The sequence below is a fragment of the Hippopotamus amphibius genome, chromosome 2 (assembly GCF_030028045.1).
Source record: "Hippopotamus amphibius kiboko isolate mHipAmp2 chromosome 2, mHipAmp2.hap2, whole genome shotgun sequence".
NCBI lineage: Eukaryota > Metazoa > Chordata > Mammalia > Artiodactyla > Hippopotamidae > Hippopotamus > Hippopotamus amphibius.
In genome coordinates, this window is record NC_080187.1 from 54562080 (window position 1) to 54580075 (window position 17996).

A 17996-nucleotide genomic window follows, 5' to 3' on the forward strand; every position below is an offset into this window, starting at 1 on the left:
GTCTCCAAACCTGTGTGATAAAGGAAACCTCTAGACATTTCTAAATAGAGAAATGAGAAATAATCAGTTTTAGGTGTGAAAGTAGTGTAGTTAGTATATAAGGTACCAGAATAAGATACCCAAAGAATTTAAGCATAGGGTGAGGGGGAGGAATTCATAGGCACTAAATATCATAGATATATAATGTTAATATATATTATATATACACGTGTGCGTGTGTGTAATTACTCATATGTAATTACCCATAGTCTTCAACAATTTTTGAAGGAAACATTTTACCCTCAGTTTAGATATATGGAGGGAAAAAAAGAGGTTAGGCAAATTAATCAATATTGCAACTAAAGCAAAAATCAAAGTTGAATTGGATATAAAGACCAGCCTTCTACAGATGTTCTATACAGTTAGGGTTTGTAAAAATGTCATTGACGAGACCTGAGAAAAGCCCAGACTCAGCTGAGGTATGAAAGCACTACCTCTGTACTAGAATGGCCCAAAACACTTGCTAACTTGTTAGTAACTCTGGGTCTCCCACCAGGCTGCCCTTATCTCAGGCTCCACCAGGAGGGTCCCCTTCTTGGCTCAGTCACATGGTGGTTGGCAGGATTCACTTCCTTAGGGGGTGATGGGCTGCAGCCTCCCTCAGGTCCGTGTCACTTGGGCCTCTCCTCAGAGCATCTCACCACATGGCAGCTGGTTCCGTCAGAGCGAACAAGAGGGCAAGAGAGAGACATATAGACGAGAAGGAAGTCACAGTCTTTTGTAACTTAATCTTGGAAGTGACATCTTGTCACTTTTGTCATGTTCTCTTCACTAGAAGCAAGCCCGTAGGTCCAGCCCACCACCCAGTGGGAGGAGCCCACACAAGGGGGTGAATATGGGAGGCGGGGAGCCTGGGGAGCCATGTCAGAAGCTGTCTGCCACTGAACCCTAAGCTGAGCAGGTCAGACTTGAGACCAGAGTCATTGGGATCTGCTTGGCCTTCCTCTTGCGGCTCACTGGTCTGTTTCTCCCTGATGTCTTTATCAGCTCAGCACACGCTGTTGTAGGGCTCACCTCTGCCCAGACTTACTGGTGCACTTCAGATAAAACAGACATATGGATCAGTGGAACAGAATAGAGAGCTCAGAAATAAACCCACACACCTACAGTCGATTAAAGAATGTGGGTCTAATCTAGCTGGTGTGTGACTTGTCAGCCCAGCCTCGAGCAGAAGTGTCTCAGTAGCAGGGCCTTGGCAGAGCTGAGGGCAATTAAAACAAATCCAACTGAGATGAAACGTGTGGTTGGGCTGCATTGTTATTTATCGCCCTGCCCATTCTAGCCATCCCATGATAGCCTTCTAGCCCTGGTGTAAAGTTAAGAAACCCTTCTGCTCCTACCCAGCCCAGAGTAAGAAATCTTTATCTTTTATGAAGGGCAGTCCTAGGAAGCCCAAGCCATGGGGCTCCCTGATCTGGAAGAATTTAGAGGAGGAGCTAAAGCAGGGGAGTAATTTGGGTTCTTCCTTGAGGCCCTCTAGAGCAGTGCCTGGGCCACTCAAGTTCAGAGTCATTGCTCTCATCAAAGTAAATCACACTGGCTGATTTCAGTACAATCACCTGTACTGAAGTCAATTATGTATTGGAAAATGCATGTTCTTGGGCAGCAATGACTGTGTATGTTGGAGACAGCCCTTAGCATCTGTTCTGTACTAGACACTGATGTACATTATATCATTTATCCCTCACAGAACAACTCTAAAAAGGAGGTGGTACTCTCTCTGTTTTACAAATGAGGAGACAGGCTCAGAGGTAGTGCTGAGACTTACATCTAGACAAGTCTGTCCGTCCTCTGCTTTCCCCTTGATGTGCCTCTGAGAGAAACTTCTGCTTCCTCAGAGTGGGTGACAGAGTTGCAGGGGTTCAGAAGGAGAGAGAGAAGCAGTAGCGGCAGCCCTGCCAGTAGCCTCCTCCAGAGAGAGCTTCTGTGCCACTTCCCTGGCTCTGAGACTCAGTAAGGCCGTCTTCCCAAAGAGCACAAAGAATGTGCACCTGACCTAGACAAGTGTCACAAGAGCTGAGAAAAGGTGACAGGTGGTCTAGATTTTAAAGCAGGAGTGGTGTCCACACAAACCATGAAGAAGAGGACGGTGGAACATTACAGGCTTGAGGGAGCCTGGCGCTGAGAGAGCTGTTTATAGCTCAGTATATAAGAATGTAGGCTGAGGCAGGACCTTGATAAAGAAGGGCCTCGTAAAGTCATGCTAAGAGCCTTGGATTTTATCCTGCACGTAATGGTGGACCGTTAAAGTAGAGAAGAGGAGTGAGTTTGTGTTTGTGTCTCTGTGTCTGTGTGTGTTGAGATTTGCATTTACAGTGTATCCTTTAGGCCCTTCTAGAAGGGAAGGCAAGTCTGCAGGCAAGGATGACTCATGGCTCTCCATGTCTCTTTTATTCCTTGTACTGTTGTAAAATTTTTCTTGGACTTAAGTTCCTTGTGAGCAGAGGCCTTTAGGTTGTACCTGTTAAGTCCCTTACAGGACTTAAATGGTATGGCCATAGTCAGGACTAAGTAAATATTTACTGACTAGATATTGTAAAAACCTAAAGCATTTCACTACGCATAGGACAGATAAGTGAAATAAGAAAATCGTCACCTGTTTATGCAGAAGGTAGAAAGAACTGGAGCAACATGACCTGTATGCTATTATATTTTGGCTAAATCTCTATTCTGTGTTTACATTATTATGACAGTGTAAATGCAATTCACTGGCCTTATAATGTTGTTAGGATTTTTTCTTCTTGCACAACTTTTTGTTTTCCCTAGAGTTGGTAATTATCTTGTTTGCTTATTGGCTTAGTTTTCTGTGTGCGTATTACTAGTGTATCTGTAACGTCTCCCCTGTTTGTCTGTCTCTCCTCAGTATGTTCAGACTCAGTGGGTGGTATAACAATTTTATCTTCTTGAAAAGTCCTATCCCAGAGCCTTCACTCTTCCCTCCGTCTAGTGTCAGCTCCTCTTGGGCCTGCTGCGTGGCGTTCAGTTTAGGACTTTCTCTACCATGATCCTGAAGATTTCTTCACCTCTTTCTTCTCATAGAAGTTCTGTTTTCTGGTCCTTTCTCTTTCTTGTTTATACCTTCATTTTGCAGGGCACATCCTCAAACAACTCCCCGAGAAAGAGTGCATGGGAGGTAAATTTCCTGAGACCCTGTGTGTCTAAAATGTCTTTGTTCTGCCCTGACACTGATGGAAATGCAGGTTAGGTGTAGTTTTCTCATAGAATTTTGAAAGTGTTGCTTTATTTTCTTATGTCTTTCAGAAGTGCTGTTGAAAAGTTCAATGCTGTTGAGTCCAGATCTTCGATATGTATCCTGTTTATCCCTCTCTGGAAACTTTTAGAACTTCTCTTGTTCTTAAAGTTTATGATGATGTGTCATACCTAAAGACAGTTTACATTCATGTGCTTAGCTTAGTGGGCCCTTTCAATCTAGAACAGTGGTGACAACTATGGCCAAGTCTCTGTTTTATGGCCACATCTGGCCTGCCACTTTTTTTATAAATAAAGTTTTATTGGCACACAGCCAAAGATTTATTTGTCTGTTTTCTTTATAATCTAAATATTTTCCCAGAATATATCTGATATTAATTCTTCTTGGTCAGTATTCTCAGGTATGCAGTGTGTTCTTTCGGTGTGTAGTTTCTTTTTATTTCACAATTATGGTTTTTAATATTCTGTTCCCTTGCTTGGATTTCTGTAAGGAGCTGCTGTTATCTGCATGTTGTATCTTCCTTGCCTCTCTTCAACAGTTGTCATTTTTTTTTTTCAAATTCTTTTTATCTCTTTATTTCTTTCTAGTGTTTAGTTTTTTCTTCCAGTATTTTACTGAATGGCATTATCTGTTGTGTTTATCCACTCTTTTGTTTTATTAGTTTAGTCTTCATTTGGAATTCTTATTAAATTTCTAATTCTTTAATTCTTTTCCCTCATTTCTAAGTTTTTCTGATTCTTCATTTTGTGTCTTGTATAATTTTTTAATGTTTTTAGCTTATTTTGAAATTTTGTTGTTTTTTTTGGCATGTTTTCATTGTATGGTATCATATTTTTATTTCCAAGAGCTCTGTTTATTCTCTTAATGCCTTCCCTGCTTTTTAGTAGAAGTTTCTTCTCATTTCTTAGATATTAGTATCTTATTTATCTGAGAATAATGACTGTTATTTTCTACCTACATAATTTATTTCCTCTCCTCCTTCCTCCATTTGTTATGGCCTTTATCATTTTAGAGACTTTACTCAAATGCATGGTAATCCTGGATTATTGGTTCATGTTTAAGAATTAGACAGGAAAAAAAAAACTGATTAGAAAGTCTGTGTGCCTTGAGTGGGTCTTGTTGAATTCTAGACTTAATAGAATACATTATAACATAATCTGGTTGGGAAATCCATTGTGAAACCCCAGGTGTGAGTATCTTTTTTTGTTGAGTTTTTTTTCTTTGGTGCTGATCATATTTTTTAGAGAAGTTTCTTCCAGTCTCCTACCCTGCAGGGTATAAGCCTAACTAATGGTGTTCTGATCTGAGGGAAAGAAAATTGTTACTGTCAGTATGTAAACTTTTGCTTAAGGAGGCTGCCTCTAACTGTCAGTGGTTTCCTCTAGTCCAGACGCTCATTTTTACTCTCTCCGGAGAATCTCTGGTGCCATGCCTGGGAAGGGAAGGGACAATTGCTGAGCTGTATGGAATCGGTGAGGGGAACTGGAAGATTCTATTTCTTAATCATTTTTTTCTAGGAATTTTCTTGTTTTTAGGCTCACCTTCAACCACACTTCAAGACATACCTATTGTTTCCAGTTGCTGAGCTTTTTATGGGTTCTGCAGTATAAAGTCACTTGAATTGAACTTTCCTGAGTCTGCTAAGTCAGTCATCATTTGTCTTTCTACTTTCTCCACTTTCTAAAATGCTGTTGCTATTCTCTCTTCTCTCATCTCTTTGTCTGAAGGGTGTGTGTGTGAGAGACGCCCTTTCCTGTTGTTCAGCAGTAGTTCAGGAGACACAGGACAGAGCTAATGCACAAGTTCAGGTCTCCAGAAGTCCCCTCACCTGTACTGTACAGAGAATCTCAGAGAAGTCACTCTTTAGGTCTGTTCTTGATTGTGTTCTCGCAAATGATAAAATGTTTTTCTAATGACACGTTTTTGTTTGTTTGTTTTAATGGATGCTCCTGATGCTGGTCTGGAAGGTTGCAAAATATATTTTATTTTCCTCTTTCTGTCAAGCCTCAGATGTGTTTAAGCCAGTTCTTTCCTATAGCTTTGCAGGCCCATGAGTAACATTTATTTCATTCATCTTTTGTGAACAGGGAAGGGAATGTGAGATATCATACAGAAATGCTGCATATTAAGATGTATATGATAAGCCCTAGGACAGCCACTAAGGAAGTAACTAAAAAAAAAAAAAAGTGAAAAAATCATGAAAAAATTAACTTACTATTTTTACTATTTTTAAAAATGAGTGGAGGAGGAATAGAGGAACAAAAAAGATATGTGATATATAGAAAAGAAAAATTAAATTGGCAGACATAAGCCAACTACATTAGTAATAACATTAAATGTGAATGGCTTAAGCAGTTCAGTCAAATGACAGAGCTTTATCACATGGGTTTAAAAAAACAAAAGACAAAAAAGAAGATCCAGCTATATGCTGGATAAACAAAATAGAAAAACAGTACAGAAAAATCAATGAAACCAAAAGTTAATTCTTTTAAAAGATCAGCAAAACTGACAAACCTTTAGCTAGATTGATCAAGAAAAAAGGAGAGAATACTCCAATTACTAGAATCAGAAATTAAAGAGGGGAGAGTACTACAAACCTTATGGAAATACAAACAATTGTAAAGGAGTCCTGTGAACATTCAGATATGCCAATAAGTTGGACAACTTAGATAAAATGGACAAATTACTTGAACAGAATCCCCCATACATAAGAACTGACTTTATGATACATTTGCAGGCTGCTGCCTTCTCCTCTCAAGGATGCAGTAGAAGTATCAACCTGGAGAAGTTGCTATTCAATGCAAGAGGTGAACTCTGCCCTTAGTAAAATCCAGCTGGTGGGATATTCTCAGAAAATTGTGAGTGTTAATATGATTTTAAGTGATCGATGAATGCTTTCGGTTCATATCGCTGTTCTTTGGAAGGATCCTATAGCTCCCTTTTCGAAGCCATTCAGTCACTACAAATCTTATACTAGTACATAGTGAAAAGATAGAACATCTGTTGTTTTCCTCCATCCTTCCCAGGTTCTTATTGGCTCTCTTTCCTAACCCTTAAATTCCCCATCACTAGCTAGCATGTAATGAGTCAGGAGAAAGGCATCTCATCCTGTTTACTTTAGAACAGTGACACCACTTTACAGATTTTGAACTAGTGAAATAGGAAACAGTATAAAAGGGATCAAGAAATAACTTGGCAAGTATAACTTTTGAGCTCTGACCTAATGATGATAAGGGTTCCCATTCCTGTTGACTTGTGCCCAGAGCCACTCAGTACAGAACAACCAAGATATTAATTCCTAACCTGAAAAGGGAAAAAAAAGAAGAAAACCTAAGTATTTGTCTCTTTGGTGTGTTTCATAATGTAGCATGTCTGCCTTTTAATAAATGAGGCCTAGGTACCTGTGACATGTGGATGGACTGAAACTCTCAGATGTGACAAGTAAAGACTGTAGGATGTGGGACTTCCCTGGTGGCTCAGTGGTTAAGAATCCACCTGCCAATGTAGGGGACACAGGTTCGAGCTCTGATCTGGGAAGCTCTCACATGCCACAGAGCAACTAAGCCCATGTGTCCCAACTACTGACACCTGTGCGCCTAGAGCCCGTGCTTCGCAAAAAGAGAAGCCACCGCACTGAGAAGCCTGTGCACCACCACCAAGAGTAGAGCCTGCTAACCACAACTAGAGAAAGCCCACGTGTAGCAATGAAGTCCCAACGCAACCAAAAATAAATAATTTAAAGAAAAACTGTAGGATGTGCCTCCCATGTGGTTTCCATCATCTTTCTGTTTTACTTTAAACTTCCTGGTTCTCTTAAAAATAGTTTCTAAGTGGAAAAGAATGTTTCTGTTACTTTTCCCTGAAAACTTATCTGGCATGACTGCAATGCTGAAAGCTCATCACACATTCATACGGTGGTTCTTTTCTAGGAGCTTTTTGGTGCAGTCCAGGTGACTCCTCTAAGCTCTGGCTATGCCCTTGGAAGCTCCAACTGGATTATCCAGTCCCATTATGAGAAAGTGTCTTACGTCTCTGGATCCTCCTTGCTTACCACACACCCCCAGGTAATTCTAAATTCTCTTTTAACAATTCAGCTTTTTGGTATTTACCCTAAATTCAGAATGTATTCAAAGTACCATCAGCTGCTTTTAAGTCTTCCTAATTTCAGTTTCTACAAACACTTTTTTTTTCATTGTGGTAAGAACACTTGACATGAGATATACCCTCATAATAAATGTATAACTGTACAACACGTGACTGTTGACTGTGAGTGCAATGTTGTACAGCAGATCTGTAGAGCTTATTCATCTTGCTTACCTGAAACTTTATGTCCTCCTCTTTATCAAAGTTAGATTATTCGTGTCCATAGTTCCTCTATAAGATCTGCTGCCTTTAGGTCACCTCTAGGATTTAGGGATTCCCCAGCACTTCCAATTAACGAGAGCCTGAAGTGTGTAACAGAGATGATCACTTGTTTACTCAGCATATATTATTTACTTAATATTTACTAAGGGCCTACTATGGGTCAAGCACTTATCTAGGTTTTAGAGGTTCAGTGGTGACCCACAAAGTCCCTTCTCTCGGATCTACCTTCATTTGATGTACAGAGAGAGACTGAAGTGCTGAAAATAAATGAGCAAAGTAATTCCATATTGTGACACAAGTACTGAAAACAACAAAGCAGAGTCATGTATAGTGATGGACACTAGTTTAAATTGGATGGTCAGAGGAAGCTTCTAGGGACAACTTCAGTGGAACTGAAACCTGAAAAAATGAGGCATGTAAAGCTGTGGACAAAGCATTACGGAGACATGGCAGATAAAGGGCTCCTAATGCCAGAACAAGCTGGGCATGTCTGCAGAGCAGAGGAGACAGTTGTGATTGCAGCATACTGAGTATCATCAGGACATATCCAAGAGGTTAGCAGACACGAGGCCATGTAGGACTTTGTAGGCCATGATGTGAAATTTGGATTTTATTTGAATGTATAGACTGAAGCTATTAGAGGGTTTTAAGATAGTCATTCATTATCAGTCATATTGCCAAGAACCTAAGTGCATAAATATTGTTATAAGTGTTGGTTATTTCATTTTAGGTATTTGTAAAGAATTTATTGTTCATTTCATAAATCTTGGTTCTTTCCATGTTTGTAAAGGAGGGCAAGGGAGATCAGATATTGTTAGATATTGTTAGTTAGCCGGTGGGTGGGTGGATGGATGGACGGATGGATAGATAACGTGGAGTCCATATCCCATTTTAATAGAGGAAAAAGAATGACTGCAGTAAGTTTAGAATAATAGGATTCTTCAGAGCTGCCACTCTGCATTGTTCTTGTACCTTTTTTATAAGCAAGTTTCACTTCAAGGTCTAGAGGGGACAAGTTGCTATTTTTTCCTATAGCTAGCAGAATTCTGGGCCTTTCCCGCTTATTGAAATCAAAAGCCCATCAATGTCATCCTAATCTGCTTCATTGAATCAGATTTTTTTATTGGCAGCTTCTATCATTCCTGATATATTCTTCCATAAAAGACAGAAAGATTACTTGTCTGCCAACTCTTCCGATTTGTCCTGCTTAGATCAAAGCCTTTACAGTACTATTGATGTGATTTCCAGTAAATTATTCTTACAAGGTCCATAAATTTAAAGGGAAAATAAGGTCTTGAAAGTAATGAGCAACATACCTAAGTAATTAATTTTAATTTCTAGCTGGCAACCACTATTGTATGTAAAAAGAAAGTATATTAGATTTTCTTCTACCCAGATAATTGAATTCTATATTGAATTAGCAGGGATAAGGAAAGGTTTGGTTTGAAAAAACTTAGTAGTCTACTTCAGAGGTCAGCAGACTATGGTCCTTGAACCAAATATGATCTCCCACCTGTTTTTGTAAATAAGGTTTTGTTGGAATACAGCCACACCCATTTGTTTTATGTTTACCCATTTGCAGCAGTTATACTTTAAAGTTAAGACTTATAGAAAAGGGCCAATCACCGGTCAGCTTTAGTAATGGAACCCCACAAGCTAGGAAGAATGTGGCAGACAGCTATAATACTGATCTAATAAGCATATGGGAATGAGGCTTTGGATTAAGCCTGTAACAGTAAGAATGGAAAGGTAAGTTAAAGAAAACATTGGCAGGTCTTTAATTCAACAGACATTTCTTGCATGCCCACTGTCTTCAGGGAAGGAAAAATACAGGTCAAAGATTTCATACCTGGACGACACTGAGAATGGTGATAATGACACTAATCCAATTGACAGGGAGGAGTTGGGGGGAGGGAGGGTCATTAGTTTCAGAAGGGGGTAGTGGGTATGATGAATAGGAATTAGAGAGAACCTTGGACAGATGGAAATGCAGAGCTGGAAGTTAGATGTGAAGGCAAGCCTGGAGACAAATTGGAGAGCCGTCAGATTTTTTTTAATATATAAAGTGCCAAGGACTAAAGACCGAGCTGTGGGAAACAGTGGAAAGAAAAAAAAAACGGTCTTGAATAAGTGTTTGGAGAATGGAGCCCAAAAAAGTACAGCATCCCAAATGGAAAAGGAAGAGAACTAGCCTTTACTGAGCACAAGGTCTCAGTGTTAATTTCTTAAATTGATCTAATATTCAGCAACCATGGTGAATTCTCATATTAATTCTAATATTTATCTGTTGATGCTAGTATCTGCAAAGAAATAACAGTTTTGTCACTTCTCTTCCAATCCTGGTATCATTTCTTTTTCTCATCTTGTAACTAAGCTCTCTAATTCCTTGTTAAACAGAAGTGATGATAGCAGCATCATTGTCTTATATCTGATTTTAAAGGGAATGCCTTCGTAGTCTCATCATTAAATATGATGCTTACATGTTTTTATTTGTCAGGTTAAGAAGTTTCTCCTCTGTTCCTGATTTTCTGATTTTTTAAGACCAGATATAGATGTTATATTCATCAAATACTTTTTCTGAGTCTGTGAGATAGTCATGTGATTTCTTTCCTTGAGACCATTAGTGTAGTGAATTGTAATGTTAACTTTGCCTGTATTTAACCATCTTTGCATTCCTGGGATAAATCTTATTTAATCACAATTTATTCTTTTTAAAATACCTTCCTGGAATCATTTGATCAGTATTTTATGTAAGTTTATAATCTGTATCCATAAGTGAAAAATGGACCCATACATTATTTTCTTATGCTGTCTTCATTTGTTTGGAATCTAGGTACATTAGTCAGTCTCATAAGATAATTTGGGTTCCTTTCCTTCTTTATCCTAATGCTAGAAATTTACAAGATAGGGATTATCTTCTCTTGAAAGTCAAATTCCCCATAAAATTGTCTAAGCGTGGGATTACCATGTTAACTTTTTTCATAGTTATTGAATTGTATTTTCTGGGTCAGAGGTGTGCCAGTTTTGCAGAAGTACGTCCATTTTGCCTAGATTTTCAAAAATCATACACATGACCCTCCTGCAAAGTCTTGTCTGTGGTTTCCTGTCTTTGGACATGTAAGAATTGGAGGCAAAGAAATGTGGGCTTAAAGAAGTCTGGGGCCAGCCTGCTCCCTGAAGGCTCAAGATCAACCATCCCACATAGGAGGGGAAAGAAAAATCATACACATAGAATTATATGCGTACAATTTATTTTTTAAACTTTTGTGTAATTCTGTTTTCATTCTAAATTTTTTTTCATTATGTCCTTTTATTTTTCCCCCTTGTTCAGACTTGCCAGAGGTTTGCCTACATTACTGTCTTCAAGGAAGAATTTTTGCTTTTAGTGATTTTTCTTATATTTCTATTCTCTATTCTATTATTTCCTTCCTTGGGTTTACCTTGCTGCTTTTCTTTTAATACTTAGCTCATTTGTTTCGGTCTTTCTTTGCTCTCCAATAAGTATATTTAAAGCTGTCAGTCCTTTCAGTATCATTTAACTCTGCTAAATTTTGATATGAAGTGCTTGGTCATTCATATGTAGATATATCATAATTTCCTTCTTAACGTTACTGATTTAAATAACCAAAGATTATTTTATAGTATACTTTTGTTTCTAGTCTATCCCATTCTGGTTAGACTTAACGTTAGACAAGACTTTTGTCATGTTATACTTACATTTCAGGATTCTATTCTAATTTTTTTTTGCATTATAATAAAGGTGTACTGATTTGTTGAAATTTGTTTAGGCTTACTTTGAAACACAATCTTTTTTGGTAAATGTTCAACATATGTTGGAAAAGACTGTGTATGCAGTGCTGAATGAAAATTTTTTCTATATGTATTTATTCATTTGAGTTTGTTGTGTTTTTAAGTCTCATATCTTTGCTTAGCTACCATTTTCTGAAAAGGATGTGTTATTTGTTGATTTATATATTTCTCGCTATAGTTTTACCGATTATTGCTTTTTATATTTTGAAGCTATATACTCAGAGGTGTATATGTTCATGTGATCATTGTGTCTTACTGATCAATTATTCCTTCTATCAGGATGTTTTCTTTTTTTCTCTATCAAAAACTGTATTAAAAACCTGGAGACTTTTTTCCCCTTCCAAGCTTGCCTGCTAGTGTTTTTCATCCCTTTTTCTTTTCTTTCTTTTCTTTTCTTTTTCTTTTTTTTTTTTTGTTAACTGTTTCTGTGTCCTTTTCTAGTGAATCCCTTGTAGACAACATAGTAAGGGGTTTTTTTTTGGGGGGGGGGTTCTTTTTTAATTTAGAGACTCTTTGATTAGTGAAACCTATTTATGTTTCTTATAATCACTGTTGTATTTGGGACTTATTTTTGCCATCTTCATGTTTTTTTAGTTTACGTCCTTCTTCTCATGTTTTCTTGCCTTCACTTATTAGGCTAAATTTCTTTCTGCAAGTTTGAACATATATACATATATGTTCAAACACATATTATATATACACATTTATATGTATGTGTGTATATATGTCTTTTAACTTTTTTACGTTATATTGGAGTATAGTTGATTAATAATGTTGTATTCGTTTTAGGTGTACAGCAAAGTGATTCAGTTATACATATACATGTATCTATTCTTTCAATTCTTTTCCCATTTAGGTTGTTACATAATATTAAGCAGAGTTCCCTGTGCTACAGAGTGGGTCCTTGTTGGTTATCCATATATATTTTATTTTTATTCTTCCAGGTTATTCCTTCATTTATCCTTCCTGTGAGTATATCACTCACTGACTGTCTCTCTCCCTCCAAAGCCATACATTCCTCTTGTCCCCTCCTCTGTTTTTTCCTCTTCCTTCATCCTGCCTTTCCCCCTGCCCACCATTGTCAGTAGTGTCTAGAAATTTAGTCCCAGGTTATTTAAAATATACACAGGGTGGTGAATATATTGCATATTTAGACAAGTGAACTTTTTTTTCCCAACCTTATTTCCCATAAATCTCATAATTCTCCTAGATTTACTATTCTTTTTCCAAGAATACTTGAGGAATGTTCACCGCGAGGGTCTTAAAATGGTAAACCTTACGAGGCCATGAACTACTAAGAACATCTTTAATTTTTCCTCACATATAAATGATATCTTGGATAGATATAAAATTAAAGGGAAAAAACTTTGAACCTATAAAGTTTTTAAAATACTGCTTCATTTTCCACTTGTACCCTTGTTGCAGTGAAGAACCGCAATGCCCTTCAGATTTGTGTTCCTCTGTAGGATCTGCTTTTAGAATTTTCCCTTTATCCTCAATGTTCTTAAATTTTACTGTGATGTATCTGAAATGTGCATTTTTTCCTATTTTTCTGTCTTTTTTTCCTATAAGATCTTCCAGTTTCCTATAACACAGAAAAATTCTTAATCATTTTTTAAATTATCTATTCCTTTTTTTTTCTCCCTGTGGAGCTTCTAGTATATAGATATTGACACTTCTTTGTTTTCCATTTCTCTTTTCTTTTATATTTCCCATCTCCTCCTTGAAGCCTCCTGCCTCAGCTCATGAGTTCATTCTTTAGCTGTATCCGTGCTGCTCTTCAACCTGTGTATTGAATTATTTATTTCAACAACTATATTTCCATAAACAATTTCCAAATGTTTCTTTTTATACTTATTTTTATTTTACTTACTCATTTTTATTTTCTTTGTGCCTGAATTTTTGTTTTTTAATGCATATTCTTCTGTTCCATCTGGTTCATTAATTCTCTGTGTAGGATAGGTTTTTAGCTTATTATGTTTAGTAAATGTTATATCCCTCAGTGGTCTTGTTTTATTTCCCTGTCAACTCTTACTGCTTGCCCCTCAGGGAAATCCTCATGTACCTCAGCTCCAGACACTGCTTTTTTTCCCAGAATTTGTCTCCCTGACTTGGTACCACTTAGCCTTGTATGGTGAGAGAACAAGCAAGGGCTTGTAGGTCTGCCTGCGCCTTTTGTGAACGCTTGTCACTGTTCTGATATTTTCTTCCTCACTGTATGTTGGAGCAGGCACAATCTGCCAGGGGTACTATGGAGGAGAAAAAAAGGGACAAAGAGTTTTTTCCCCAACCTCTACTCTTCCTGCAGTGCCCAGCCCTCTTTGGCTCTTGCTTGTCATTTTGTCCCCATTCCAGGACCAGTGGTTTCCCTGGGAATGTATTCTAGCTTTTCAGTTTCTCAAAAACGTCATTTGCCCTTTTATCTATACTGTCCCTCAGTTCAAATTCTAGAAGAGAGCCTGCAGTTTGTATTCATTCTCTATCTTGTCAAAACTTTTTGTTTTGTTTTAAAATAATATTATTTCCTTATATTTCTGTTAGGACAGTAATTTATATTTATTGTAGTAATTTTGGAAAATACAAAAATCTCAGAGAAAAAAATTACAATTATCCTAATATTGAGATAATTTACAGCCTGCTTTTCTGCTCTTTCTGATTTAAAGGTGATTAGGTCTACCACATGATATTTGATATCTACCAGTATTCCATCATATGGATATATTATACAATAAAGTATTTAACTGTTTTATCACTGTCAGACATTTAAATTATTTTCAGTTTTTTAAAACAATTTTTTTTTTCTGAGCAGCCTCTACTCAGATGTGCAGTCTGCCCAGAAAGAGGGCATTGGACACAGTTTAAAAACAGTAACACTAATAGCGCAAAACGAACGGTAACCATTGGATGGATCCTATGAATGCATTAGCAATAACTAGTGAACACTTTAGCTTATGAGAGCCAAAGCCTTTTTGGCCTTGGAAATGAAATTAATGGATTTGCTTGTGAGCTGTGAACCTATGTTTGAACACTAATTTTTCTGTTATGATGGTTTGAAAAGGCAACTTTAATACTCATTATTTCTGTAGTTTCCTGGCTGTTCTGCCTGACTTCAGGGGTAGGACTTGAGTTTTAGATGTGAAAATCACCAGTATAATAGGGCAAAGCCTGCACATATGTGGAAGTGGGGAACTACAGAGTTTGGGGGTAGTCTTAGAGACTGGCCTAGTACTGGACACTGATACCATGCAAGACTTAAATTTGAAGTATAGACATTTGAAGTTTGTGGTAGGTATTTTGTTGCTGTTGTTAGTATTGGTAGTATTTTGAGGTTTGAGTTTGGTTTGTTTATTGTTTTGATCCTTTCCCATCCTTCTGACCACAAAAGGAACCTGGAAAGGTGTCCCCCCCAGCCCTCCTGGCCTTGAGGACTGTCCCACACCTCCTGGTCTGGAACAAATTTGAGAGACTAAACTCGGCCTAAAACCAGGCTATTTCTTTCCCACTTAACCTCTGGCCTTGAGGCTAAGACAGGTGGTTCTTTTAAAATACCTTAAATTTGGAGTCCGTGAGTCAGGTTTTTAGAGCTAAGGCAGTTGCTTGGGTAGGTTTGTTTTGTTCTGTTTTGTTTTTTACATTTTTCTTCTTCCCTCTGAATTCCCCAAGTGTTTTGTTGTTGTTTATGGAATGCTTTGATCTGGATGCTCTACAGTAAAAGTCTTTTTGGGATTTTTTTGTTTGTTTTTCTAATGAATTTTATTTTATTGTAATAAATCTGTGTCTTGCTCCAACTCTTCATGTGGATGTACATGTTAACATTTTTCAGCTTTCCTTAGTCTTCTGTCGGAAAATTAATTTCCTTCAGAATATTCTCAGGAAATATTTGTAGGCTGCTTCTCCCTCCAGGCTTGGCCTCAAGGGCATCTTACATTCAATCCAGTTCAGTCCTTGGGAATTTTCTGGGAGTGTCTGTCTTTCTGTGGTACAGAACTGGCATCTATAGCTTCTTTCCCCCGCCCTCGACCCTCTCAGCCCTCCTCCCACTGTTGGCCTGCTTATCTCTCGTTCCTGACTCATAGTGTATATTTCTCAGTATGGAATGCTCTCACTCTGCATACCAGAATGCACGTTCTTCTCATGCGTTCATTTTTTTCAGCAAAAGTTTATTGTCTACTTGCTGTATGCCACGCATCTTGCCAGGAAGTAAAGATAGAAAGTTCTTGCCCTCAGGGAGCTTCATAGTCCCATGGGGGACACCGACAAGTAGACAGGCGATTGCGATTCGGGGTGGTCAGTGCTGGGATAGAGAGTTTTGGAGGCCATGGGGGCACATGTAGGAGGGACATCTTGGGGGGGGGACTGTCACTCAGCCATTCCAAAGTCTGTCTGAAATTGAGTCTAAAGTTCCTTAGCCAAAGAAGGAAAGAAAACTAGAACTAAAAGTTCATCTGCCAAAAAGCCACATACGAGTGACCTCCCCTGGCCTCGTGCTGTTGCAGAAATTGATCCCATGAGAAACCAGGCATCACACTTGAAGGGTTGGAGAACTCAGGTTTATTGAGCCGGCGGGCCCAGACAAGCTAAGGCTTCAAAATTCTGGGCCCCATTCCAGGTGAATTCTCTCCTTATATAGGTTAAGACACATAGCTACAGTTGGCATTAATTGATTGGCTACTCAGTTTCCATAGGTTACAGGTGATTACAGAGCGCAGAAGTTGCTAAAGTTTACATGCAAAGGGTTTTCAAACAAAGGCGAGCAGGGGCAGGAACAGAACATTCCATACTTATCTGGTCATCTTTTAGGTTCCAGTTGATTGTTAAAGTATTTTGTCCTCACTCTAGTGCAGCAAGCAGGTTTTACAGAAGCAGAGCAGGCAGAAAGCTATTTTCTGGCTGTGTATGAACTCCAGAGTTTCCTCATCAGTGCAGCCCTCTAGTCTGTGTTCGTCCTAGCACTTACGACTCAGGAGATTTGAATTACATCTTTTATGGCTTTTGGAAAAATCCTCTTTTTGATTATACATACTTGTTTTCTCTTCAGCTTGTTTATAAGCTTCTAGGGCCTAGAGACTGGGTCTCCTTTTCCTCATGCCCCATGCAAAGTGTCCAGTAAAAATTAATCAGCAGAGGAGCAACACAGTGACCACAGCATCATCCTTGGGCCTAGGGTTTTTCACAGTTTTGTTCCACAAGCCTGATTGTGACTGTCAACTATGTAAGGTATTTTATTTGTTTCTTGGGCACAATGGAATTTTCTGTTTTTGTGTGTTTGAACAAAGTGTTCCCACTTCAGGCACTCAGTGAGGGACCACTGACACCAGGAATATATCCATTTGCCATTTGATGGTGAAATGCAGATGGTGGTAGTGTGAAGTTGGTTTGGAGAGTGTCACTAAAAGCCTTTTAAGCCTACTTTTTAACAGTAGCCCTGGGAATCCACAAGCAATATCTCTGAGTTACAGAGTTAAAACTATAAACATCTAACCTGACTTGATCATGAAGTATCTTAAAATGTCCATATTGGTGGTAGTCACATTGTAGCGCTGCCTTTGCTTTTTATTATGGGCATTTAATTTTCAAAGGAAGGCAGTGGTAATGGCTGAGGTTCAGAGATGATGATGTTTTTAGGGCCAGCGTTTGCTCCCCACTGTATGAACAGTCCTTTTGGGGATCATGGCCTCACATGACTACCCAATTAAATCTGTAGAAAAATGTATATAGGCACACAGAATTGTATGTACCATTTCAGGAGGAAATGAATCCCCCATCAGTCCGGTGAGTCTTTAATGACTTGTTCTAATAAGGTGCTTATAAAGTTGTTAATCCTTTTAAGCTAAATATGCTATCCAACCAAGCTTTGGTCACCATTCTGGTTTCCTTCCGCTTGATGTGTGCACACAATGAATGTTCCCAGGCTCGTTACACATCAGCTACTGTAAACCTCTGTACTTTACTTCCCCGTCCCTCCTTCTGTGAAAACAATGAATATGTATGTGTTTGTTGGAGAAGTACAAATAGGTAGGTGAGTTCTGCCTGAACAGAGGAAAAGCTCTTACACGCATTGTTACATATCTTTGCGAATAGGAATTAGAAGCTACTCAGTGTAATTGTCACAACTGTACTTTTCCTGTATTCATGTGAAAGAAGCATTTTTCAAGTATTAAAGAAGCTTATATAACCACAGTCATGTTATTAAAAAAAAATAATGAAGCCCATATATCCTTGAGTATATAAAATGCTAAAGGATGATACATCAAAAGGCACATATACTCAGAGATAGCAATGCAGATGGTGGGTCTTTGCTGCACTACTCTGTGAAATTTTATTGGAAAGTCTGCATGGAACAGAAAGAGGAGGGATAAGGCTTCTCAGTAAACGGTGTTTCTGTCTTTTTTTCTTCTACTGTTCTGGTGAGTATATTAAATGAAACTGAGGAAAAGATGCATTACAAAATGAAAACATTGATGAGCTCTCCAGCATTTCAAACCTTGGCCTTTATTTTTTTCTCTTTCTGGTCCTCTTATTAAGTACTTTTAGAATTTTTTAAAATTTTTTACAGGTTTTAAAGGTTGCT

General features: G+C 38.2%; 1 protein-coding gene and 1 non-coding gene across 6 annotated transcripts in view; both read left to right on the forward strand.

Annotated features, from left to right (window-relative positions):
* INTS9 (integrator complex subunit 9) overlaps window positions 1-17996 on the forward strand; it is a 107430-nt gene that overhangs the window by 58221 nt on the left and 31213 nt on the right. For all 5 annotated transcript variants that reach the window (XM_057723359.1, XM_057723355.1, XM_057723357.1 and 2 more), the window contains 2 exons: window positions 5988-6108; window positions 7180-7314. In XM_057723359.1, the coding sequence (XP_057579342.1) occupies window positions 5988-6108; window positions 7180-7314 (256 nt within the window). The remainder of the gene's footprint in view (window positions 1-5987; window positions 6109-7179; window positions 7315-17996) is intronic.
* Window positions 10690-10820, forward strand: LOC130847244 (small nucleolar RNA SNORA38). The gene has a single exon (XR_009052028.1). It is a non-coding gene; the product is annotated as a small nucleolar RNA SNORA38 (small nucleolar RNA).